Raw genomic sequence first — 25233 nt, 5'->3', positions numbered from 1 at the left:
TTCCTGCACATTTCACTCATGCGCCTGCATACTCAAGCTCAACGCCTTCTGCAAGTCTCCATCGTCTTCACCCTCACTAGCTGAAGCTTGACCTTTTCCTTTACTTTGATGAAGCGCCTCTAAAAGACTTTGCTTCTTGACATACTCCATCACAATCTCTTCTTCTGTCTTTTCTTCCATCGTCTTCTCTCCTCGGTGCTGCGCCTGATACTCACCTTGCGTTGTGCCTGCGACATGGCCAGGATCATATGAAGGGGGTCGATGGCCGCCTGGCGATCCATCACTCGGCGTAGCTGCCATTTGCTCTGATGTTCCTGCTCGCTCCCTATCGAGATCTTCACATCCATTGTCTTCGTTCATCTGACACTGTTCCTGGCGACTTTGCGCGATGGCTTGCTTCAGCTGCTTTTCGTATTCCAGGGCTTCTCTTAAGTGTTGCTGCGCTTCGACTTCGCTGGAAGCCATCGCCTGGAGTAGTTCCCCACTGGAGTCCGCTTCAGCGTCTGCGCGTAGTTCGTTTTGTACTGGCTGATCGATGGACCCGCCAGTCTCCGCCGCTCCGAGCGGTACTTCGGGCTCGGTATCCATAGTATACGAATTGTACTCCGATGTGAGTGTGGCACTTTCAAGATCTTGGATAGAAGCATCCGCAGACCGGACTGAATCCGCAGTAGACTCATCACCCACCTTTCCCTTCCGCTGCGCATCAAGCACATCCTTCATCATCTCATCGAGTCCATCTTTCTTCTTCAAATACTTCTGAATCAACCCCCACCTCTCAACAACATCCTCCCTCTCCTCCTCCCCACTCTGCACCCACTCCTGATACCCCTGCGCCGTCCGACTCGTAACAATATACGTCTGCACACTACTCCCAAATCTCTTCTGAACCTCCTTATGCACCCCCTTCATCATATGACTCGGTATCCCGAACAGCGCCGCCCCCGGCTTAGCTATAAATCCCCCAATCCCCTTTCCAACCCCCTTGAAGAATCCACTGGCGCCTTCTTTCTGAGCACCCTTCCAGGGCTGCGTGAAGAGACCGGTGACGCCGTCGTACCAGCCGAAACCGAATTCGCGGCCTATAGCTACCATGCCGGATTTAAGGTCAGAGACTTTTTCTTGGGGCCGCACGGTGGTGTCGTTCCAGAGTTTGGGTGCGTTGTGGAAGCCTTTTGTTATGCCGACAGATAATTCCATGGGGGATTGGACGCCGGCTTTTACAATGCGGCCGAAGCCTCTGCTTGTGCGTAGGCCAGTGGGGCGTAGCATGTCATTGTCTTTGCTGGAGCTGGATGCTACGCTGGGAGTCCGAGATGTCGGAGTGGGGAGGTTGGGGGTGGTCTGAGAGCGGGCAAGCGGTTTCCGCTCCATTGCGCTGGGATGGGGGTGTTGTTGTGAGCTTGAGGAGGCGGAGCTTTCTCCTACAAGCGAAGGTTCGCTCCTCTTTGCGGCTTTCCGTATTGAAGTGTCGGACTGCTGTCTACTAGGTCCAAATGGAGCTTGAACTGCCTTCGCCGTCTCTGAAGGCATTTCAGCTATTCCCATGCTCATGCTGCCCAGCGTTCTCAGTATACCCATACCAAATCCAGAGATAGGCTCCAGAGGACCCTCATCAGTCTCGTATTCTTGCGCCCTAAAGAGTTTGAGGTCATGGAAATCCAGAAGATTGGCATTTGCCAAAGTGCACGCAGCGAAAGCGCTCAGTCTGATTTGAGTGCGTTTGATACGCCACACGGCTACTCGAGATGGTGCAAGGGCGCAACGGAGCCGGTCGGGATCGAGATACTGGTGGAATGACTGGGCGCCCATGTCACTGCCGCGCTCCGTAGCGATCTTACTTGCAAGGTCTTTGGCACGCTCGAGACTTTCGGGCTTTAAGCAGAAGTTGATGGCATCTGCTAGTTTGTCCGATGTGAGTTGCCGGTAGGGAATTGGATCGGGGCCGGCGCCAGCTCGTGCGATCATTGCGCCCCAGAAGGGTTGATCACCGAAAAACGGGATGACTAACGTAGGTCGGCCTGGAGTAAAGTCAAAAGGTCAGCTTTTGGTTGATTCATCGCTCGTGAGGCACATAACTCACCTGCTGCAATGCCTGCCGCCGTAGTACCCGCGCCACCGTGGTGAACAACACATTCGACGTGCTTGAAGAGCCAATCATGAGGCACATTCCCTAACATGAAGACGTTCTCGGGAACACGAAGTTCCTCGGCCCCCATACCTCCCCAGCCCTTGGAAAGCAGTACACGTCTTCCGCCTGCAATCCTTTTCGTGGCCTCGAAGATTAGTTCAGTCATGGCATTCGGATCGTCCAAAACGATACTTCCGAATCCAATGTACACCGGCGGTGGTCCATCATCAAGGAACTTTTGCAGCTCAGGCGTAGGCGTGTAATTAGAGGCCAGATTCAAGAAGTAGAAACCAGAGATGGATATGTGAGAGCCCCAGTCCTTCGGTTTCGGAATAAGAGCTGGAGACCAGCAGTATGTGTGAGGAACCTTGAGGCGCTGGAGCATTCCTGGGGCCCAGATCATACTCACGGGCTCTAAGCCGAGGCACTTAGCGCGAAAGCGGTTGATGATGTCGCCTAAGCCTTGCCATGAGAGGGCTTCGATCATAGCGTAACTGATGTAGTTGGTGAGTTGAGTATCGGCGTTCGAAGACTGGATGTTTGCCAAAGGATGAGGGAAAGCCTGAGTGGGAGAGTATGGCATGGTGAACATGATATGCAGGGGTATTCCCAGCTTCTCAGCGCAATGAATATGCGCAAAACTCGGTGGGTTGGCAATGATACAATCCGCGACGAAGGGGAAAGAACCGGCGTCGTTTGCGGAGCGATCTGAACGATGGTCGTCGGGCATCCCATCACCCGTTTCGTAGCACGATCGCCAGCAGCCTTGGATGTATTCCGCGACATCTCTTCTCCGGCGACCGACATCCCCGCTGGCCAGACTACGGAAACCGGGCATCAACCCGGGATTCTTGACCATGAAAGCCATCAGCTGAGAAGGGTCGCCGCCGATGCTGAAAAACTCCAAGCCGTTCTCTTCTACAAACTTCTTGAAAGTAGGATGAGTTGCCAGACGAACACGATGGCCATAGGTCTCTTTCAAGACTTTCCCGAGAGCAACGAAAGGTTGCACGTCTCCGCGCGAGCCGACGACCTGGATGACCACATTTAGGGCTGGGGGTGGAACTCCTTCTTTACCTCCTAATGAAGGTGGTATGTATGCAGGGGGAGGCGGGCTGCTGTCTTGAACACTCTGAACGTGTTCACGTAAAGCTGGAGTAAAGACCTGAGATAACCGACGGTTGAGCTGGTTGATGCGGATGTTGACACGGCCGTCTTCGGTGACGCTTGCGCTGGTGCCTAGGCCGTCTTTTTCGTTCCGGATCTCGCCATAGATGTCGCCATATGGGGGAGGCGGAACTTCTTCGTCGGTCGCATCTGGAGTGACGAGGTCGGTCGTTTGCAAGGGAGGGTCATGTGTCGTTGATGCGGCGGTTTCAGTCTGGACGGCAGAAGCAGCAGCTTGTGCTTGTTGAAGCATTGCATACTGCGCACTGGTATTAGAAATAGAGGGTTCGTCTTCTAGGCGAGGCTGCGTGGTCATGGTGTCAAAGAGGGCAAGCAGAGTGCACTGTTCTGGCCTTCCCAGGTAGGTACGGCATCAGTAAGTACTTCATTGTCGAAGAACGGCTTACGCCCTGGTGGAGGCATCGCACGAGTGCATTCGTGTCTACCAGTCGTTAACGATGCTAAAGTCACATTAGTGGTAAGCTTTGCGCCTGCGAAGGATGCGCCTGCGTTCGCGAGAGGCTGAGGCAGGACCAATTAGGCAGACCTTGCGAGCTGAACACGGGAAGTTGGACCCCTTAATTACGTCATCATCATCACCAGCCTCCATAGACACGTACGAACCACAGGTGCGGTACTCACGCCATGAGTGTGTATTCATTAGGAGAAGCGTGCGTGTTCCAGATTTCCAGCTTGAGTGCATACCAAGACATTAATGTCCAACATTAAAACAGACCTTGCACGATACCGAAAAACAAGCTTGTCATAGCCAACGTGCACAGCGCGTCCCAAACACCATGTACGCTCGCAATCGCACCACCAGTGAAATCCGCTAGTACACCTGTGGCGGTACTCGTCGGCTGTCCGAGCCCTCCGCTACCGCTGTTGATAGAGTTGCCGTCGTTGCCATCCGCGGTAACAGACGCGGTGATGAACATCGATCCCTCGACTACAACCACGGGTGTTTCTCCAGGAGTGAGTGAAACTTCGATGCCATTGATAGTAGTCATGGCACCAGGCATCAAGGTTTGACTGTTTGGTAGCAATAAGCCTCCTCCATCAGTTGCGGGAATGAAAGAGACCCCGGAAGGGAGAGAACCAGGCACAATCGTTGTGCCCCCAAGGACCACGCTGCTTGCTGCTGCATTGATCGCAATCGTTGTGGTACCGGCAATCAAAGCGGAAACATCGCGTGAGATGGTCATAGTGCCGATGACGGTCACCTCGCCTGGCTCCAGTTCCGACGCAAGCTCGCTGACGTTGACGGTCGTTCCATCTATGATTACTGTAGATGGACCTGGTGTCTGAGTAGCTTCCAGTAGCGGAATGGTTTGGGTACCGCCGATGACAAGAAAAGAAGCTGAAGCGTCTCGGGAAATCGCAACGTCGTTGATGGTAGTCACTTCTCCTGGGTCAAGTTGTGTGGCGACTTGATCAATGTCAACTGTCGTTCCACCGACTACCGCAGGATCTGATCGAGTTGCCAAACTCGGTGGAGGGAGCGCAAAAGTCGTAGTGCCGCCTATAACAACGAACGAAGCGGAAGTATCGAATGAGATTGCAACGTCGTTGATGGTGGTTTGTTGTCCAGCAGTGACCATGCTCGTAGCACCGCCAACCATGATAGCCGAGCGCGATGGGTCAATTATGATGGGGCCAACACCAGGTAAGACTGTAGTCTGCACTTCGTCTGGACGAGAGATTACTGTGGAAGCCGGAGGGTTAATAGGTAACGGAGGAAGTACAACCGGAGGTGGCACAGGACTTGTTGCTGTCGGACGGCCTGGAAGAGTATTTTGAGGTGATGCAGGAATAGTCGGTTGGTCAGTCGTACTAGACTGGAGATTTGCCGGGGTTGTAGTTCTGATGATCGAGGGCCGGGGAGCCAATACTACTGTAGACGTACTTCGATCTGGTCAGCTGGCAATGTTACTAACATGAACTTGCTGCTTACCTGGATTCTGAAATGGTAGGCTCCAAGATGGCTGGATCAAGTTGGCCATAATCGAACAGTGTTGAAGCAGTTATAACGGTCTCGGTGAATGGAGGTGCAGCACTCGATTGCGGTGCTCCCGGCAACACTATCGTCACGACGCTGGTGAATATTGTCGTCTGGGTAGTATTTGGGCAGTCAGTCCGTGGCTCTGTTCGAGTTGTCATCATCGCGATAGAGCTATTCAGATAACGATTTGTCCTGCGAAAGATAAGCATGCTGCTAGTCCAAGCATGGTGAACCTACGTGAAAGTCGTCGCAGCGGCCTTCGCCGCCCTTTTCTCAAGGGCTGAATCAGATGTAAGTCTCGTTCCCTCGTCGGATGTAATTGGCACTGCCTGGTCGGATGTAACTCCCACTACCTCGGTTCTGGTCGATGTTGTGCCGTTTTTGAAAGGGGTGATGTGGACTATTATGGAAGCGGTTACAGTAACTACGTTTGGAGGAGGGGTAGCAAATTCGGTCGGGGTTGAGGTGACAGTCGACACGTAGGTGAGACTAGTAATGAACGCGGGACATTCCGATGTTGGTGTCAAAGAACGAGCGAAGTTTACCGCGACGCCAGGACCTGTATCTCATAAGTCTATATCATGTGTTTCTAGCCAGAAAGCTACCTGAAAAGAGCAAAACAGCAAGTGCAACCACTCTCATCCGGCACAGTAACTCCGTGTTCGCGTTGGACCACCACATGTTGGAAGATGTGAGATCTTGGGGATTGTCGATGTATGTATCAACCTACAAGCAACGCCTTAGACAAAACGAGGACGAGTGGTCGAAGGGAGCCGGCTAGATACGATATCTTCTATGGCGTGAGCTGATCGGTGGGCGACCAGCCAACATTTTTCAGCCTTGCGACCGGCCCCCAACCATGGTCTGGGCACGACCGTCGTGGTTGGCTAGAGTGTACTCCAATGCCTTAATCCGGCGAAATACGATAAACTTTGATTTTCTCTGCAGGCTACATGGTGTAAGGCTTTACATAGCCCACCAACCATATCATCGAATGTCTGGTTGTGGAGAAGGGCGAGACCAGCCGCAGAACTCCGGTAGTAATCAAGTATAGGCGCATCGACGCATGCGGAGAATTGCAGTTCTGTTGTTATCCTCAATCGCCGCCACCTGCAAAATACCATTATCCTTTACAGCCTGGGGACTTTGAAAAGATGGCGGAAGCACTATCGCTCGCTGCGTCAGGGGGCTGGCTTGGTAACGACGGAAGCTGGTCAACGTACGTCTTCCGCACTTTGTTTTACATATATTCAGGTCTGAGCTGACAATGATAGGTTCCTGGTTCAAGTAGGGACGCCACCGCAAACATTTAATGTGCTGCCGGCGACTCAGGCTCAGAACGTCTGGCTTCCGATTGCCGATGAGTGTGTGAGACTGCAAGGCGGATCAGCCTCGTGCGGCAGCTCTCGCGGTGCAGCTCCGTTCCAACAAAGTCCAAGTCCTGGGTTTCAAGCGAACATGTCGTCGACCTGGGAAGCCATCGGTCTTTATGAACTCGGAATGGGAAGGATCCACGGAATCACCGGGAACGGCCTCCATGGGTTTGATAGTGTTGCGCTGTATAACTTCACATTGGAACATCTGGCGGTCACTGCGTATGCCTCGCCCGGCTTCTGGATCGGACAGATGGGACTGTCGCCGCTGCCACTAAACTTCTCAGAGACGATAAGCTCGCCATCGTTGATCTCAGCTCTCAAAAGCGATGGTCATATACCCAGTCTGACGTATGGATATCAGGCTGGCGCCCCGTATCGCAAGACGAAGATACCCGCCAGCCTCGTTCTTGGAGGCTATGATCTTGCACGTGCATCAGAGCCTTTGACGATTGACATCAACACCGACATGTCCAGAGCTCTTACAGTCGGTCTCCAGGATATCATAGTAACCGACTCATTGAACGGAACACTTTCGCTGGTTGACAATGAGCGAATCCTTGCTCCGATCGATTCGTCCATCCCAGAGATATGGCTTCCGAAGTCTGTTTGCGATCGTTTTGAATCCGTATTCGGTCTGGAGTATCATGAGAGGTCGGGCAAATACGTCCTCAGGGATTCGGCCAGGGATCGACTTCGGGGACTCAATCCCACATTGACGTTCACTATTGGTACCAACGCCGTCACGGGTGGCAACACTACTTTGATCCAACTCCCATATGCGGCTTTCGATCTGCAGGCAGGGTATCCAATCTTCGCGAATGCGACGAACTATTTCCCGATTCGAAGAGCTGATAATGAGAGCCAATATGCAATTGGCAGGGCGTTCCTACAAGAAGCTTACATCGGCGTTGACTTCGAGAATGGCATATTCAACGTCAGCGCGGCGAGATGGGATGATGGGGAAGCTGATATAGTAACTATCCTAGCTGCTGACCGTGATTCCGAGGTAGCCCGCGGGCAGGGCATCTCTGATGGTGCGATAGCTGGGATCGTCGTGGGCTGCGTAGCAGCGATCGTACTCTGCATCCTATGCGCATGGTTTTTTGTATGGAAACCTAGACGAATGCGGAAGCAAAGCACGGTGCTGGTAGAAGAGAAGGGGGCTCACGACGCGCTAGATCCAGCTCCGGAGCTAACAAGTGTGACCTTTCACGAGTTGCCAGCCAAACACGGCGATAGCGAATTAGAGGACATTGTGACTATACCAGAGCTGGGTAGGGAGGAGCATGTTCATGAGTTGCACCCAGATTGCGTTCGATGAAGGAGGGCTGGTGCCGGATGAGGCCTGCCGAACGAGAGACGCGCCGATGACTAAGCACGCTAGCATGATAGCTTCCGAGGCTGTCGCGCTTATGGTCAGCTGCGCCAGGTTAACACCACCTTCTTTCAACATATTATTTCTCAGAAGACTTGTACCTTCCTTTATTTCACCTACAGAGCTTGAGCAAGCGGCACAATTCTTAACCTCTTACTGAATCATATCATCACCTTTTGCACCATGGTGCACCGGAGAATGAGCATATACCTTCTTTTCTCGGCGCCTTTTACATGCAGCAATCAGTTGGCCTATCAAAGCAATATGATCGTGCTTCACATCCATACCGCCTCCATATTCGCCCAATCCGAACTGCTCGATGATCGGACAAGATGACCTCCACTAAGGACCGGCTAGACAGTGTGAAATAACAGTAAGCAGTACGTGAATACTATGTGGCGGATCGCGACTGATGTTATCTCGTTCACAATACGACCTTCCCGGCAGCATGTGAACAGAATCCTGATTCTTCTCCTGATCAGCGCAGCCCATCACAAAGTCCCAACGCAAAACAATGACGGTCAACCCACACACCCTCACGCTGTCCACCGCTCTCGAAGCTCGCTATTCGCCCTCTGGCGAGAAGTGTGCTATCTGCCAGGAGTCATTAGAGGATGTGCCTCCTGTCTACGATTCAACAGATGAACATACACCCGACACGAATCACCAGGCTGGGATGGAAGCCGTTATCACCAAGGTCTGTGGCGACAAACACTTCTTCCACCGAACTTGCATCGAGTCATGGTGGAAGTCCGGTAACCCTCATCTAAACACTTGCCCTATCGATCGTACACTTTGCTATGGTGGCGTACGTGTACCCCAGGAGCCCGTCAATCTTCCTACGTATACTACATTCCCAGGCCATGACCCGCATGCACACGGTACCGTTCACATAGGACGTCTTTCAGCTGATGATTTGAACTTCATTACCAGCGCACGAAACCAGGCATTCATCTCAATGCTCACTCCGCATCAGGTCATTACGATCGGTCCACTCGTGGGCAATCTGCTTGAAAGTGCGATCGAGACTGTGCAGAGACGTACATCGGAGCTTGCTAACGAAGTTACGATCGACTGCTATCTGGATGCTCGCGACCTTGCGGAAGGGCTGGCCGCAGGTTACATCACGCGCGAAGATATAGATTTGGCCAACAGCATCGCCGAGAATATAATGATCACGGCTGTGAACCGTAGCATTGTGCCGGTTGGAGCGAGGGAAGGTGTGCAGGCTCCTTCCACTGCCGGTCCACATATTTCTGACGACATGTTTGGGCAAACGGTAAGAACTGGAGCCGACGAAGCCGTTCCTAACCCCCAACGTGATCAACTCGGCCACAATGGTTTTGTGATTCACAGGACTGTACGCCTCCAGCTACAAATGCACGGGCCACAGCATTACCTTGATAGTATCACTCATATGGTTGGCTTCTTCGACGATGACCAAGATGATTCTGGTGGGGGTAACATGGGTTAGGATTCTGTTAACGAGCCTGGTGATACCATCAATGCCAGCTTCTTCGAACCTCACCATTGAGATTATTGTAGATAGGCAATGGCAAAAAGAGTGTTCGTACGATATACGTGGATGAGCTAGGTGAAGCTGAGTCAAACTGTGAAATCGTCTTCAAGATACCCCGACGTCTACGTCGCTTTCTACAAGCGTGCGCCTTGCCACAAATACTAGCCACCATACCCCTGAAATTTTCCGGATTTATCCATCGGCTCTTATACCAGGTAGAAAGGGAGGTTAATAGCAAGAAGGCAAGCCGGTGGGGAACATACGCAGTTCACACACGGCTCGACTCGAGCTGACACCCCACCCCGCCACCGCATGCGGCAAAGCGCCAGATCCCGCTCAGGATGGCTGGCTAGCCTCCCAAATAATCTCAGCACGTCACGAGCACGAAAGCAACGGAAGCACGGTGTTCTAAGCCCGCAGGTGAAATCGCAAAGATCTCCGACTATTTCCATCTCTTGCAGCTCCGATGGCCATGGCCCCTTGGATATGTCTCCACTGAAGCGTCCGAGTGAGGATGCGGAGCATGAGGACGGGCGCCGACCTGCACCACGAACGCCGAGGATTCGAGCTTGTAAGTACATGGACCGCGCCCCACTTCATCATTGCTTCTCTTGTTTTTCTTACAATGTGTTGTTGTAGGTGCGGAGTGTAAAAGGCACAAGATCAAGTGTGAGCCCGTCGACAATGAAGCGAAATGCGCAAAGTGTTTGCGCAGCGGAACGGAATGCGTTCCTTATAATTTGAATCAACGGCTTTTGGATGAAGATGCGGCGTAGGTCCATACAGCACATGCTTTCTGTATTGTCGCTAAGTACCTCAGTTGGAAATCGAATGCGACAGCCGAGTTGTCGCAGCTGCGCTCTGCGGTGCAGCGTCTGCTGCAGCACAACAAACTGCCCGGCTTGGATAGTCCAGTCAGTCAAGATACGCCGCCGCATTCAGCAGGACGCACCATGACCATCAGCCCGACAAACGTCATGTCTGAGAGCGGTCATGCGACATTTGTTGTTCCGCCGCCCATGGATATGACGAGGGATACCTCTGTCGAGCGCGAGTCTGGAGAAGAGTCTGGCTTGGTGACAGCGCCCATGAAGAGTTTATACGACCTTACCCGGATCCGGAACCTTCGGAGTAGCGTACGATGGAAGCCCAACTCTAATTCTGTGGAAGAGGACTTTATAGCTCAAGGCATTGTGTCGTTACCGGAAGCTGAGGATCTGTTCAGACGGTATATGCAGGACATTCGGCTTTATCTCTGGGCTGGTGTACTTTTCCCGTATGACTCTCTGGATGCAGTCCGTCGCCAGTCCACTCTTCTCACTGCTGCTGTGCTCACCATCTCCGCACTACACACGCCTGGTCGAGACGAAGCATTGCAGAAATGTTACAACATCTTCGTTTCATTGGTCTACAGTGCCTTTCTCGCTCGGCCTCAGAACCTGGATGATATCCGTGCGCTAGCACTTGCCGCTTTCTATCTCTCGAATCTGAGCTGGAAGTTGGCTGGGCTCGCAGTGAGAAACGCTGTCGAGATGAATCTGCATATGTCATACCAAAAGCTGATGCGAGGGCATGAGGACCAGCGCGACAACGTGCGTCTATGGTACGCGTTATACGTCTGCGACAAGCAGTTCAGCATCGCATATGGACGACCATCTATTGTCCACGAAGACATTGCCATCAAGAACATTGAGAATTTCCTCGACAGTCCCAAAACGACCCCAGGAGATATCAGACTGGGAGCGCAAGTGACTTTGTTCAAGATCCTGACAGAAGCATACATTGCCTACGGCAGCGATCCCGAGCAACCGCTGACAGAACCCGACTTCCAACAACTCCGCCTCTTCAACTTCGCCATTGAGCAGTGGCGACTCGCATGGCAAGCCCGATCCGCTGACAGTCCATCCATCGGATCCTACCCATCGAAAGGCGTGGTACTATACTACCACTTCGCCAGATTCCAGCTGAATTCCCTCGCGCTGCGTGCTCTACCCCCGCCCAGCGCAGCCACATCCGAATCCCTCTCCTACGACCGCCGCGAAGCAGCCAACATCGCCATCACAGCCGCAACCAGCACCCTCACTCTAATTTTCGAGGAGCCTGATCTGCGCAAGGCCATGACAGCAGTACCCATCTTCACGCACACCATGGTCGCTTTCTGCGCTACTTTCCTGTTGAAAATGGCAAAGACCTGGGGCGGCATGGCGCAAGTGCAATCGCCAGAATGGGCAACCGAACCCGTTGGCCTAGGTCTCAATTTCAACATCAACCAAGTCCTATCCTTGTCGCGGCGCTCATCCTCTTTTCTCGCGAAGGTGGCGGAGAATCTGAACGAGAAACATATCACGACACATATTGTTCAGGGCATCAATGATCTGTTGAAACGGCTGGATGTTGCGGGTACACCGTCGGGGTCTGTGACCCAGGGAGGCTTTCCGGCTGCTTCGCCTGCTGCCACGACTGTGTTTGATCCTGTCAAAGCGGCTACGGCGCGCAATGATGAGGGTGTGGATGTGACGGCAGGGAATGAGTATAACATGTATGATTTGATTGGTTCTTATGGGTTTGGGTTTGACGAGACGTTTCTGGGTCAGGTTGCGCCTACGAACTTGGATTTCTGGCAGACGGAGCCTTTTTGATGGGCGGTATGTATTCGTAATATGGGGGAACCCCTCCTACCTTGTTCTCCAATGCACTTGAGGGTCTTGGGATCCTTGTGACAATATACTCCACACCTACCTTTACATTATATCACTCTTGAGGTTGTATTCCAGTCATGTTTGACGCTCCTGATTATTCCTACATCACACCTTCATCCAGCCGACACCTCGCATCCATCGTGGTTATTCGAGCGTGGTGAGAGGCGGCGGTATCGGGAGGTGAAGGTGGGTGTGCAGAGCTTGTGAAGGAAGCTGGCAAAGGCCATGGTGATGTTTGGCGAAACGAGCTGCAGTTTGCTACGTCGATGGGATAGGCAGCAGCAGCGATTGCTGTGGCGGAGCGAGTATGTAGGCAGCTATGCAAGTTTAGTAATGCGCAAGGCTGGACAAAGCTGCCCAGGTGCTTGAGGCTGTCCAGGCGAGGCTGATGCTCTGAGCTTCCGCGCGCGCTCGTGAGGGGAAGCTGCGACGGCCGCCGGGGAAGCTCCTGCTCTCCATCGAGACGGTGACAATAATAGAAGCGAGGTTTCTAAAAGTAAATTGTGCGGTCTCGCCGGCGGCACAAGCAACGTGTGAGTGCATCGACAACGTCGCGATTGTTCTGCCCCTCGCTACTAGGCGTTGCTGGGGAAGGCGCGTTTGGCGGTGAGGCGCAATTGGAAGGCGCGCCCCACCGTGATTGGCTTAGCCGCGGCCTTCTCTGCGTTTCTGCCGCTCTGTCTAGAAGATTCTCGAGCTCCACCAAAGACTATATCAGCCCCAAACTCGACTCCTCCCACTACTTTTTCTTCATCGAATTGCTCTCTCCCACTGCCACTACACAGACATCGACGTCGCTCTGCTTGCTCTTACCCACGCGCATTAGAAGAGCTCAGCAACCGAACTACCCCGCCTAACTGTACGTCTTCCCCACACTCGCCCACTCGCCTATCACTTCAGCCTAGTACCATTGAGCGTTGGCTGACTCTTCTCCCACAGCTCAACACCCACACAACCGCCACCATGTCTGGGGAGACCTTCGAGTTCCAGGCTGAGATCTCTCAGCTGCTCGGCCTCATCATCAACACCGTCTACTCAAACAAGGAGATCTTCCTGCGAGAACTCATCTCCAACGCCTCCGACGCCCTCGACAAGATCCGATATGAAGCCCTCTCAGACCCAAGCAAGCTCGACAGCGGCAAGGATCTCCGCATCGACATCATCCCCAACAAGGAGGCCAAGACCCTCACCATCCAAGATAGCGGTATCGGTATGACTAAGGCCGACCTCATCAACAACCTGGGTACGATTGCCCGCTCCGGCACAAAGCAGTTCATGGAGGCGCTGTCAGCCGGTGCCGACATCTCCATGATTGGTCAATTCGGTGTCGGTTTCTACTCCGCATACCTCGTCGCCGACCGCGTCACCGTCGTCTCCAAGAACAACGATGACGAGCAGTACGTCTGGGAGTCCAGCGCCGGTGGCACCTTCAAGATCACCGAGGACACCGAGGGCGAGCAGATCGGCCGCGGCACCAAGATCATCCTCCACCTCAAGGATGAGCAGATGGACTACCTCAACGAGTCCAAGATCAAGGAGGTCGTCAAGAAGCACTCCGAGTTCATCTCATACCCCATCTACCTTCACGTCCTGAAGGAGACCGAGAAGGAGGTCGAGGATGAGGACGCCGCCGAGGAGACCACCGAGGGCGACGACAACAAGCCCAAGGTCGAGGAGGTCGACGACGACGAGGAGAAGAAGGAGAAGAAGACCAAGAAGGTCAAGGAGTCCAAGATCGAGGAGGAGGAGCTCAACAAGCAGAAGCCCATCTGGACTCGCAACCCTCAGGACATCACCACCGAGGAGTACGCCTCATTCTACAAGTCCCTCTCCAACGACTGGGAGGACCACCTTGCCGTCAAGCACTTCTCCGTTGAGGGTCAGCTCGAGTTCCGCGCCATCCTCTTCGTTCCCAAGCGCGCTCCCTTCGACCTGTTCGAGACCAAGAAGACCAAGAACAACATCAAGCTCTACGTCCGCCGTGTCTTCATCACCGACGACGCCACCGACCTGATCCCCGAGTGGCTCAGCTTCGTCAAGGGTGTCGTCGACTCTGAGGACCTTCCCCTCAACCTGTCCCGTGAGACCCTCCAGCAGAACAAGATCATGAAGGTCATCCGCAAGAACATCGTCAAGAAGACCCTCGAGCTCTTCAACGAGATCGCCGAGGACCGTGAGCAATTCGACAAGTTCTACTCTGCCTTTGGCAAGAACATCAAGCTCGGTATCCACGAGGACTCGCAGAACCGCGCTTCCCTCGCTAAGCTGCTCCGCTTCAACTCCACCAAGTCTGGTGAGGAGCAGACCTCGCTTACCGACTACGTCACCCGCATGCCTGAGCACCAGAAGCAGATGTACTACATCACTGGCGAGTCGCTCAAGGCTGTCCAGAAGTCGCCCTTCCTCGACACCCTCAAGGACAAGGGCTTCGAGGTTCTCTTCCTTGTTGACCCCATTGACGAGTACGCCATGACTCAGCTCAAGGAGTTCGACGGCAAGAAGCTCGTCGACATCACCAAGGACTTCGAGCTTGAGGAGTCCGAGGAGGAGAAGAAGGAGCGTGAGGCCGAGGAGAAGGAGTTCGAGGGTCTCGCCAAGAGCCTCAAGACTGTCCTCGGTGACAAGGTCGAGAAGGTTGTCGTCTCCCACAAGCTTGTCGGCTCACCTTGCGCCATCCGTACCGGCCAGTTCGGTTGGTCAGCCAACATGGAGCGTATCATGAAGGCCCAGGCTCTCCGTGACACCTCCATGAGCTCGTACATGTCTTCCAAGAAGACTTTCGAGATCTCGCCCAAGTCCGCCATCATCAAGGAGCTGAAGCGCAAGGTCGAGGCCGATGGTGAGGATGACCGCACCGTCAAGTCCATCACCCTGCTTCTCTTCGAGACCTCGCTCCTTGTCTCTGGTTTCACCATTGACGAGCCCGTCCAGTACGCTGAGCGCATCCACAAGCTTGTCTCTCTCGGCCTGAACGTTGACGAGGAGGTCGAGACTGAGCAAGAGAAGACCGAAGCCGCCGAGGCACCCGCAGCGGCTGGCGAGAGCGCCATGGAGGAGGTCGACTAAGCGCATCGCCCGTCTTGACTGGTTTTGAAAAGTTTGGTCGGCGCTCTGATATCCCTTTCATGTGTCATGGCTTTCTTTCACTTTCTACACCTCACTTGCATGGTACACGAAGCTTAATCTTCGATGGCGTCTTAGAGTGGTGGTACTTTATGCATCACGAGTAATGGATATCCCGAAATGTATCTTACGTAGACTTGCCTCTGGGTAGTTTTCATGAATGATGAAATGTTCAAACAATCTTTGTCTTGACTGTGCTTTTGTTGTTGCTTTTGCTTTTGTGGTGTTGATTCACGGCCTTGCTTGTCGACGCGGCTGGGCATAGTCCACCATACCAGCTACCCACCGACCGTCTCAAGACTACTCACATTTTTCCGTCATCCCTCACTAACTGTGCGCCCTGTTTGGAAGATGTCAGATTTGACAGATGCCAGTTTGGTGTTGCGACGCATCTCACAACGTCAGGGTCCAACCCATGCAACGGCGATCGTCCCGTGTCCGAAAAACAGGAATCTCCACAAGCCTGGGCCGTTTCGTACCTCCACAACAGCAGGGATGAGAAGCGTGCATGACGTATGACGGAGCCGCGTTCAAGATGTCTAGAACGCGGTTTCTTGGTACAGGACCATAGACTACCAGACTCTGTCCTCCCTTTTCGCTGTCATTACGATACCTTGACGTTCCAGCACCAACTTCCTGAAGCTTACGTTGTTGTTATTTCGATATGTCGGCCGTAGACCAACTCAAGCAGCAGAATGCTGCGCTGCAATGTATGTTGGTAGATGATGTAAAGGACGGTGGCTAATGCGCGCCCAGCAAGTATTGGAAACATTTCCAAAGTTGCTGGATCGACCGCGACGAAGCCGGCTTCTACGACTCCGGCAAAGACAGCGACGTCGGCTACCAAAGCTCCTCCTGTGAAGAAGCCTGTTGCGACAGCTACGGATACCGCAGGATCAGCTGCTGCGCCAGCGAAGAGAGTACCGAGGAAGCTCAATGCAGCGGGCGCTTCGGCTTCAACCCCAGCAAAGACCACGCCTGTGAAAGCGACCCCAGCAGCATCCTCCACACCAGTAAAGAAGCCGGTAACCGCTGCTTCAGCAAGCAAGCCCGCCCCCACCACCACACCCGTGAAGAAAACGCCCGTCACGACAGGCAAAACACCCGTCAGCGAAGCCTCCAAGCCCGCCCGCCAACGCACCCCCCTCGGCACCACGAAGCCGCTGCCCATACGCAAGAACCCCACAACCGGTGCCGCGCAATCGCAGCCCGCAAGCGCAGTCAGCAAAGCGCCCGTGAAGAAGACAACAACCGCCGCGACATCTTCCCCCGCAGCAAAGACCACTCCGGCAGCGAAAGCAAGCCCCGTCAAGCGCACACCCACCAAGGTAAACCCCGACGGCACAGCGCCCACCAAAGTAAACATCGACGGTACCTACCCAACCCCTCTTTCCGTAATACTAGCTCATCCCGCTCCAGGCCAACCTACTCCTCAGTCTACCATTGCTACCGCGAAGAAACAGCCGGGTATCGTGGGTAAAAGTGTTAATACGGCTACGGGCACGCTGAATAAGACTGTTGGGACGACGACGGGGGGTTTGAACACCGTTACCGATTCTGTGACTACGGGTGTGAATAACACGGTTGGTGGCGTGACAGGGTATGCGGGCAAGGGACTTGATAAGTTGCCGGGTGGTGTGGGCAAGCCGGTCAAGCATGTAACTGACAATGTGGGTAAGACGGCGACGGGCGCGGTGGACAACGCGTATTACACTGTTGGGTCTGCGACCAAGGGGCTGCAGGGCACGGTTAGTAAGACGACGGGGGCGATTGGTAGGGGTGATGCGAAGGGGACTGTTGCTGGGGCGAGCAGTGGTGTTGGTATGTTCCCCCTTTTCCCCACCTCGTACTCTTACTTCGCTACGTCGATATGCCATTGTCATATACATCTGAACGCCCTACTAACCCACACCCCCACAGGCAACACAGTAACAGGCGTAGGCAAAGGCGTCGGCAACACCGTCGGCGACGGGCTCGCAGGTCTGGGCAACACTGTCGGCGGCCCTGTTGGCGGTGTCGTCGGCAATGTAGGCAAAGGTGCTAACAATGCTGTTGGCGGCATCACCAGCGGCGTCGGCGACGGCGTTAGTAAGCTCGGCAAGGGCGATGTGATTGGTGGTGTGGGCAGTACGCTGGGTGGTGTGGGAAAGGGTGTGGGTGGCCTGCTGGGCGGTATCACGGGGTATGGAGAGGATAAGGAGAAATGAAGGTGCAAGGTTGAGAGGTGGTTGGAGAGGGTCGAGGAGGGTGATGAGGAGGGTGAGGGTGTGGAGGAGTTGGAGGAGCGGCAGCAAGAGAAAACTAAAGAAGAAGACGCCAGAGAGGGCGATGGTGTGCGGGAAGAAGGAGGAGAAGGAGAAGCGAACGCGAAGGCTGATGTTGTTGTTGAGGAGGAGGGGTTGAAAGCAGATTCCGTGCATGGCGGAGGGGGATAGTAAGGAAACCTGATTTTATCGCATGTATGTCTATGTAAATTGTCATCATTACAGTACTGTTAGCTTACCGACATCTCCTTTACGTCTTCCCAAAGCTGTCTGATACTCGAAACGAAGAGAGAGCGCGAAGGTATGCGGGCGCATGTCCCCCCTATCTCACAATAGAACCCAACAACACATTCCAAACCCACCGGCAGAAACGGCGTTGTGTTGCACGGCCTAACTAACGCTCACCCACCCTTCGCTTGGAAACAAGCCACAACTGGCACGAAACCTCGCGCTGATCACTTTGGAGAAATAACGCCGAATCCGCTCCTTCTGCGGTGGATATATTATACGCGGTATACGGGTGTTGCGGGACTAGGTTTTGGGACCTGAGTTCGGGGGTTGGTCTTGTTTTGATGGGTACTGATGGAGGGGGTGTAGTTGGGTCTTGGGAAGGAGGTGATGGGATGAGAGGGTGGGGGAAGGGTGGTAGTGATGATGCTGTTGGTGATATGGGAGGAGGGCAAGGGAGAAAGAGGAGGAGCTACCTGTGGACGTAAAGGCTAGTGAGATGCTTTGTAAGGCATTTTGCGGTAGACTTGCAAGTCTTTTCCACGTTGCCATGTTCAAGTCGTATGCACCGTATGTTGAAAAGATCGTTGGTACTCAATCATCCACGCTACCTAATCTCACCCCAAACCCAACGAATTACCAAGCTCCCCATCTGGTTACCCAACGGCCCTTTCCAGCACGCCTAACACACCGGCCTTGATCAAGAAATTGAACCACAAACCTGCGCCTCTTTTTGCGTCGTCACCTCAGCCACTAACCCAGCACCACGATCGGCGCTTGCCCGCTAGCCATCTCGTGTTCCCAAACGCACCCACCCAGAATTGTAATTATTCGCGAACTGGACTTTCGGAGTCTACGCCGGTCCGCGGTGTTATGTGACGCAGGTCTAAATGGTCCGATATACGCTGCGGGGGCTGTGATAGGTAGGTAGGGTCGGTTTCGAAACTAATTAGGCTTTCGGGAGGCACGTTGCGTCCGGACAGGGAAGGGGGGTGAGGGATTTTGAAGGGCGTGATGGTCTGAGAGCCGGGAATATCGTGGCTTGCGCGTCAGGGTTTGTGGAGGGATAAGCTTTTTGAGAAGGCTTGGTATCGTTTTGACAGGTGTCTAGGAAAGCTTGGTATTATGGCTGGTGACGATCGGGGAGTCGTTGCTCCTATCAGCTTGGAGATGGGACTTTTTGATCAGGCGATTTGCTGCTTAGCTTGTATACGTGGGCATATCTGCACCACTTTGCTTTCGTGGCATCGGTTGCACGCAGCAAACAATCTCCCCTCGAGGAAGACATCAGGCAACATCTCACGACACGGCACACTCAGCCAGCTAATCCCAGCTTTGACCCCGTAGCACGATCCCCAGGACCCCCCAACCCACTCTCGTAACCTTCCAGATTTGTTTCGCGCATCATCAGCCCTTTTTGACGCCAGCGCGTCGATTCAAGCCACAAGCACAGACGCTGCGAGCACACGCACTAACTCCATCGCAGCCGCAAACCAGTCGATCAGGGACCAATCCGCCTACATCCCTCACAACGTGCACGGAAACGTGTGGCTGAGCTAGGCAATTATCACCGGCACTATCCTCCTCTTCACGAAACGTGTGGAACAATAGCGCGTGCGACGACACCGTACCGGTGTTCCTTCTGTCGACGGGTCTTGAAGCTGGAAATGTGACTATCGGAACTATTGGCTCGCCGGAGCCGGCGTATAGGATGACCACCGCTCCGGCGGCCGCTCATGCAGCAGCGTGAAATCTGTCGTGTGAGACTTGATTATGTGCCTGGGAAAGTCAGGATCGCTGCAAGGGTGTCGTGTGATATTCACTCACGCATCTCGGCCCCCAAGTAAGCTACCGAGGTTTAGCGCCACGCGAGGGTGAATGCAAGCTTGCGCATACGTGCCTGGTTCCAACGCTCATACCCACGCTTGTTTCGAACGGGTTCATAAGCCACTTCTGTCGCTCCCCTCGACTGCACATGTGGCTCACGACGATTATTACTTCAAGGTACGCAGATATTATTCATTGGTGAGTTGATGATTGAGGGTGTTGTCTGTTCGCTTAATCAAGAGGAGCAGATGTACGAGAGTGAGGGCTGCGCTAATGAGGGTCTAGATCGCTGCGCATAGCTCTTGGACCATATTACCTCCAACCCAAAGTAGCAGGTTAACTCTATATCGTGAGGTTTCTCCGCTCCGCCGCTGCGAATCCAGAGTCGTTGGGTTTCCACCTTTCGCCCGAATTCAACGCCTGCGATTTCAACTGCAACAACGATCCAACTTACCAAACACACAACAACCATGTCGCCCAACCAACGAATCCCCCTCCTCCTCACCATCATGGCCCTCACCAGCGCATCTCTTGCCGCCCCGACACAACCTCAGCCTACACCCCAACTAGAAGACCTCCAATGCCGCTGCCTCACCTTCTCCACCAGCCGCACCCCAACCCCATGTTCCTACCAAGAGCTGCTCACTCTAGACTGGGAAACCGCCTTCTCCCTCTCCATCACCAACGCGCTCCCCATCCAATTCGCCAGCCAAACCACCATGGACACCTTACTCGCCATTCCCAAGCCCCTCCCGCTTAACCTGCTGCAGAGCATGCATGAGGGAGGGGAGGTTAGTCCCTTGGATCCGAGCAGCGGGGTGACGAGTGAGAACAGAGTTGTCTGTGGGTTTGGACAAGAGGTTGACGGGGTGAGTGGGAGGGGGAGGGGAGGCGTCGAGCAGGAGGTGCATTATGTGGGGACGGTGCTGGGGCTGTTTATGTTGGCTACGATGGTTTGGGTTGCGGGGGAGTGGGTGTGGATGAGGTGGGTTGCTGACAGCTTGTGTGAAAGAGACTTACATGCTAACATCTGGCATAGGTTCTTCTCGAGGACTGGAGCTATAATGCTGGAGGGCGATGAGAAGGCTCTAAGAGCCGAGTTTGACGCGTTGACGGCTGAGGTCAAGGCCTTGACCGCGGAAGTCAGGGCTGAGACAAAGCGTCTGCCTACCGACTATTCTTGAGCTTAGTCGACGCGATTGACTATTCGGTCTGATCACAAGACCACGGCGAGATGTCCGTTACGAGGTTCCTTCGAAGCGGTCCACTTCCAGTACTCACATCCCCCACGAGCAGCAAGACTACGGCCGAGAAACGCTCGACCGAGCTCCTTGCTACCCACCCACACCTACCATCGGCCATCGTCCCGGACAGGCATATCCCTGGAACATCCCCTTCCGCACTGCCCATCCTGGACTCTACTTTCATCTCTGGAGAGGCCAACACAGCGCAGTACCCCTCCCAGACCATCCAAGAGGTCTTGTTATCTGTCTCCACACACACACACACACACGCTCCTGCACTCTGCATCGCGCTATCCCGCACTTCGTCCACCTTCGTGGGGACCGTTGGGAGACGTGGACCAACACCACACACACGGTGGCTGAGGGACAATCAGCCTCGCTGCAACAGCCAGGCGGGGAATACATGTAGGCGGTCTGGGATTAGCACTGACTGTCTACGAGATCTTGTATCAATACCAAAACGTTACATTTATACAACTCCCTCTTTCACGTGTCTGTAAACGTTTCAAGTGTGAGATATCTTTTACCATGTGTCGCAGATTCAACAGCACTGAAACGGTACTGTAGCCGTGTGTATTACGTCATAAGACCCTCACACAAGATACACGCCAACACGTCCAGATCTCATGCGTGTGAACTAGTTATGTTTGAATCGATGCTATATTACGTATTACTCTACATAGTATCGTAACTAGTTAACATCGCTTTTACTTCCCTCTTCTAAACCCTCCCATCGACCAAACAAGTAAACAAGATTCGCAAACACGAAAGGGGTATAAACGCTCTCAAATAGCTATCCCGCCTATACTCCAGAAGATGTAACACCGGCCAAACAAGGTCAGCTGCGATATAAGTGTGCGAGCGAGTCCGCAACTCAAGCTCAATGCGCCGATTCCGGGTACGAAAGTTGGATTTTGGGTTCGTAGAGCCTACCAGGTTTGTTAGCCATCCATATCCTCACTTTTCACTCTAGTCCGAAGCAACTTACATGAACGTCTCATACCTTACCCCCCTCCTCCTCACCCTATTCCTCTCTTTCGCCATCCCATCCTCTCCACTCCCAGCAAACAACACCGGTTCCCAATCGACAACATCCCTCCACCTCTTCATGAGCTTCCGCCAATAACACGCCTCCGCCGCTTGCGTCAGATATCTTTCTCTGAATACCTGCACCGAGTTATCTGCTATGCGCTTTGCCTTTTCAGGGTGGTCAAGCAGATCTTCCATAGCAGATGCTAGATCGGAAAAGTCGCGTTCGACTTCGACGAAGTTTTGGTTGGAGCCGTTGGAGCGGAAGAGGTAGTGGTGGTGTTGTATCCATTGCAGTTTGTGCGAGACGATTACTGAGCGGCACAGTTGGCGGTATTTGAGGGAGCCGGAGTAGGAACGACCTGGTGGAGGTTGTTAGTATGCAGAACTCTATTCGTGGTTGGGTGTATAATACCTTCGGCGTGAGCAATGAACATGTAATTACACTGATCCACCGGCCCGAGAAACTGCTCTTTGAAATTTGGATCTGTCCACTTGAGTTGGCCGACATCACTCCATGGCTTGCCTTTCGCTGCATCGAGGAGCGCTCTCCGCAGCTTAGGCGCAAAAGTGATTTTGCCTCTCCAGACTAGCTTCTCGATCTTTTGGTCCCACGACTCGACGGCTTCCCTTTGAACCGCCTCTTGAGCAACTTCGTCCAGTGTGCCCAGCGCGGGCATGTCCCAGCTCCAGAACCCAAAGTCGGGTATTAACCAGAGGTTATGGTCCTGGACACGGCGGGTGAGGGACCATATCGGTTTGTGGGGTTGCGCAGGGAGGTCCTCTACGGAGAAGACGAATTCGATGTTTGGGATATCGGCGGTTGAGGGGGCGGCGAGAACGGCGCGGTATATGGCGCTGAGAGTTGCAATGGCTTTTTGGCGGTTGACGTTATCGACCATGTGAGTCTCGAGGATGTAGAGCTGTTGTATGTTAGCATGCGCTCAGCACTTGCCAATTGTCCAGAACTCAACAAACCTCTCTATCATAAACCATAGCCCTCACCATCCCCTTCGTAAGCTCGAAGCTATTGAGATCCGCCTGCGTCACCTTACCCCAGCGACTCCGCACCTTGACCGCACGCTCAATATCCTCATATTGTCCCGGAAAAGCGCTATCACACTGCGCCTCATCTAGCCCATAATTGTTCTTATCCCTTGGATACGTAAAAGTCCACAGCCCATTTTCTTCCAACTCCGTCGCATTAGTCGTGAGAATAGCCTGGTTTGCAGCGCAATCCAGACAAGTGTCGCAGGAGAACGTCGTACTGAACTCGCATAAACAGCGGCCGGCGGGCATGTACTCCTTGACGAGCGGGGGCAAGGACGGGTTTTGTGTGCGCGTGCCGTAGAGAATGGTGCAGATGATGAGGAACAGGAGGGCGCATGCCGAGACGAAGAAGAAGGAGAGGACTTCTCCGCCGGTCGGACAGCGGCGACGGTATACAGTCTTGTCCTTCCGCTCCTCCACTATCCACATCTTCTTCATGAGCATGGGTGCTAGCGGGATCCGGGCGACGTGAACCGGAGCGACGATGGGGGGTGCGGGTAGCGTGGACACGCGAGCGAAGTCGGTCGCGCGTGTCTATATTATCGAAATTGGGGAGCTTCGGAGCGTGGCTGGAGGCGACATGGATGGCGACACTACCAATATGAATATGTACAAGTGAAAGGGAAGCGAAGCGCTATGACGGCGTCGACGAAGAACGAGGACCGGCACGCGACTGGCAGAGGTGAAGGGTTCCAAAGACGGTTGTGGAAAAAGAAGAGGGGCGGCGATGGGGACAGCCGGCGGGAGGAATGACGATAGACGCTTCACGGTGGAGTTGGCATGGTGATGGACAAGACGGGTTGCCCCCAATGGGAGATACGGTGAGGGCGTTGCGGAGTGCAGTGCGCGGCGGGATATTTAGATCGGTCAACGCTTAGTACATTACAGTAGTACGTATGACAGGGGCGAGAAGGTACCGACGCCTCACATGCACCTCGTCGTTACCTCAACATCATGCCTCCAGATTGTTCGCAAGCAGATACTCTAACCTCGAGTGCAAAAACAAGAAGAATATAGACTACATCTGCATAAAATACTATAGAATCAACCTCCACCACACGCCCCGCCTTCCCCACGCGTTGTCAGTCGCATGTCAAGCATTCGGCTGCACCCGCTGCACGATGCGAATACGAGCAAAGGATCCTCGTCTATCAACTTCAGGCCCCCCGTGCAACTCAGGGTGCAACTATCACAGTATACCAGCACAACCGCACTGCATCCGTCGTGAGATGCGACCCTGCGCGCGCTTACCTTGGAACTGTTGAAGCACGCGCGGCCTCTAGCACCTGCCAGCCCAATCCAGTAAGGTGGCGCACGCGACCCACCTGCATCAATTGATGTCATTCAAGCCACCTGCTTCAACGTGTCTAGGTGTATTGTCGAGACTATTGAACGATGGCAATAGTGTAGGTATCATCATTACATTATGGGTGTACTGCGAGCGCATGCAGATGCACCTATTTAGCTCCATACAAGTATACAAGTTAATACGGTAGGACGCGTACGTGTTCGCATAGCGCATATACATATACTTGGCCAGTAGCGTCCCGCGGCAGTTGAAATGTAACCGACGTCAAAGCAGGTGTTGATCCATCGGGCATTAAATTCTTCTGCGTTTGTGGGTCGTGGGTCGGTTCCATGGTTGTTACGCTCGTGGGTAGTGGGTCACCCGTTGCATGTCTGCATCTGCGCAAGTGCCGGTTGTGGAGTACCCTTACATCATCGAACCATGTTATGTGTGACGGGTGGAGCACACGAGAGTCATGGGGGAGGTGAGGACGTTGGCAGATTTTTTGTGGTGATGGGAAAATCAGTGTGATGCGCGAAGGGTGACTGTAGCGGTATGGGATGGACACTTGCAGTGTAGCTACACTCGTTACTGCAGGGCACATATGTGTTTACTTACTCAAGACGTCTAGAAAGACACACGGTGGAACTCACGAACAGAATATCGATACGGGCGTTTTATCTGCGGGCCCTACATTGCGATGGACATGGACCTGAATGATGATAACCAAGTCACATATAATAAGTCAACGTCTAGCAATCTCAATGGCACAACAGTCAATCCACAGGACATGCACATCCTGCGATGCTATGATAGATTCACATAAAACTCCCCAACCGGCGCTCAACCCGCTGTACCCTACGAGGAGGCCATCAATGCTACGCAAAACTCCTAGATCCTAGATGCAATAA

General features: G+C 53.6%; 9 protein-coding genes across 9 annotated transcripts; 6 read left to right on the top strand and 3 right to left on the bottom strand.

The window, feature by feature from the left end:
• Window positions 1–12: 12 nt before the first annotated feature.
• J4E79_000886 (uncharacterized protein) lies at window positions 13–3614 on the bottom strand (the record flags this gene model as incomplete). The annotated part of the gene is made up of 2 exons (XM_049349797.1): window positions 13–2021; window positions 2084–3614. 2 exons carry the CDS (start codon window positions 3612–3614, stop codon window positions 13–15), a joined length of 3540 nt encoding a protein of 1179 aa, XP_049216584.1.
• A 409-nt stretch (window positions 3615–4023) lies between these two features.
• J4E79_000885 (uncharacterized protein) lies at window positions 4024–4920 on the bottom strand (the record flags this gene model as incomplete). The annotated part of the gene is made up of 1 exon (XM_049349796.1): window positions 4024–4920. One exon carries the CDS (start codon window positions 4918–4920, stop codon window positions 4024–4026), a length of 897 nt encoding a protein of 298 aa, XP_049216583.1.
• A 1374-nt stretch (window positions 4921–6294) lies between these two features.
• Window positions 6295–7997, top strand: J4E79_000884 (uncharacterized protein; the record flags this gene model as incomplete). The annotated part of the gene is made up of 3 exons (XM_049349795.1): window positions 6295–6348; window positions 6437–6519; window positions 6575–7997. The coding sequence occupies 3 exons, from the start codon at window positions 6295–6297 to the stop codon at window positions 7995–7997; spliced, it is 1560 nt and encodes a 519-aa protein (XP_049216582.1).
• Window positions 7998–8565: 568 nt separating this feature from the next.
• J4E79_000883 (uncharacterized protein) lies at window positions 8566–9525 on the top strand (the record flags this gene model as incomplete). The annotated part of the gene is made up of 1 exon (XM_049349794.1): window positions 8566–9525. The coding sequence occupies one exon, from the start codon at window positions 8566–8568 to the stop codon at window positions 9523–9525; it is 960 nt and encodes a 319-aa protein (XP_049216581.1).
• Window positions 9526–9882: 357 nt separating this feature from the next.
• On the top strand, window positions 9883–12209 carry J4E79_000882 (uncharacterized protein; the record flags this gene model as incomplete). Its single annotated transcript, XM_049349793.1, has 3 exons — window positions 9883–10141; window positions 10210–10342; window positions 10391–12209. 3 exons carry the CDS (start codon window positions 9883–9885, stop codon window positions 12207–12209), a joined length of 2211 nt encoding a protein of 736 aa, XP_049216580.1.
• Window positions 12210–13232: 1023 nt separating this feature from the next.
• On the top strand, window positions 13233–15335 carry HSP90 (heat shock protein 90; the record flags this gene model as incomplete). The annotated part of the gene is made up of 1 exon (XM_049349792.1): window positions 13233–15335. One exon carries the CDS (start codon window positions 13233–13235, stop codon window positions 15333–15335), a length of 2103 nt encoding a protein of 700 aa, XP_049216579.1.
• Window positions 15336–16056: 721 nt separating this feature from the next.
• On the top strand, window positions 16057–17599 carry J4E79_000880 (uncharacterized protein; the record flags this gene model as incomplete). Its single annotated transcript, XM_049349791.1, has 4 exons — window positions 16057–16102; window positions 16149–16763; window positions 16812–17213; window positions 17313–17599. 4 exons carry the CDS (start codon window positions 16057–16059, stop codon window positions 17597–17599), a joined length of 1350 nt encoding a protein of 449 aa, XP_049216578.1.
• Window positions 17600–20181: 2582 nt separating this feature from the next.
• Window positions 20182–20895, top strand: J4E79_000879 (uncharacterized protein; the record flags this gene model as incomplete). Its single annotated transcript, XM_049349790.1, has 2 exons — window positions 20182–20696; window positions 20751–20895. The coding sequence occupies 2 exons, from the start codon at window positions 20182–20184 to the stop codon at window positions 20893–20895; spliced, it is 660 nt and encodes a 219-aa protein (XP_049216577.1).
• A 940-nt stretch (window positions 20896–21835) lies between these two features.
• Window positions 21836–23478, bottom strand: J4E79_000878 (uncharacterized protein; the record flags this gene model as incomplete). Its single annotated transcript, XM_049349789.1, has 4 exons — window positions 21836–21884; window positions 21944–22346; window positions 22400–22907; window positions 22963–23478. The coding sequence occupies 4 exons, from the start codon at window positions 23476–23478 to the stop codon at window positions 21836–21838; spliced, it is 1476 nt and encodes a 491-aa protein (XP_049216576.1).
• Window positions 23479–25233: the final 1755 nt, after the last annotated feature.

The sequence above is a fragment of the Alternaria viburni genome, assembly GCF_023758015.1.
Source record: "Alternaria viburni strain BMP 2772 chromosome Unknown scaffold_1, whole genome shotgun sequence".
Lineage (NCBI taxonomy): Eukaryota > Fungi > Ascomycota > Dothideomycetes > Pleosporales > Pleosporaceae > Alternaria > Alternaria viburni.
This window is presented reverse-complemented; position numbering and strand designations above follow the sequence as displayed.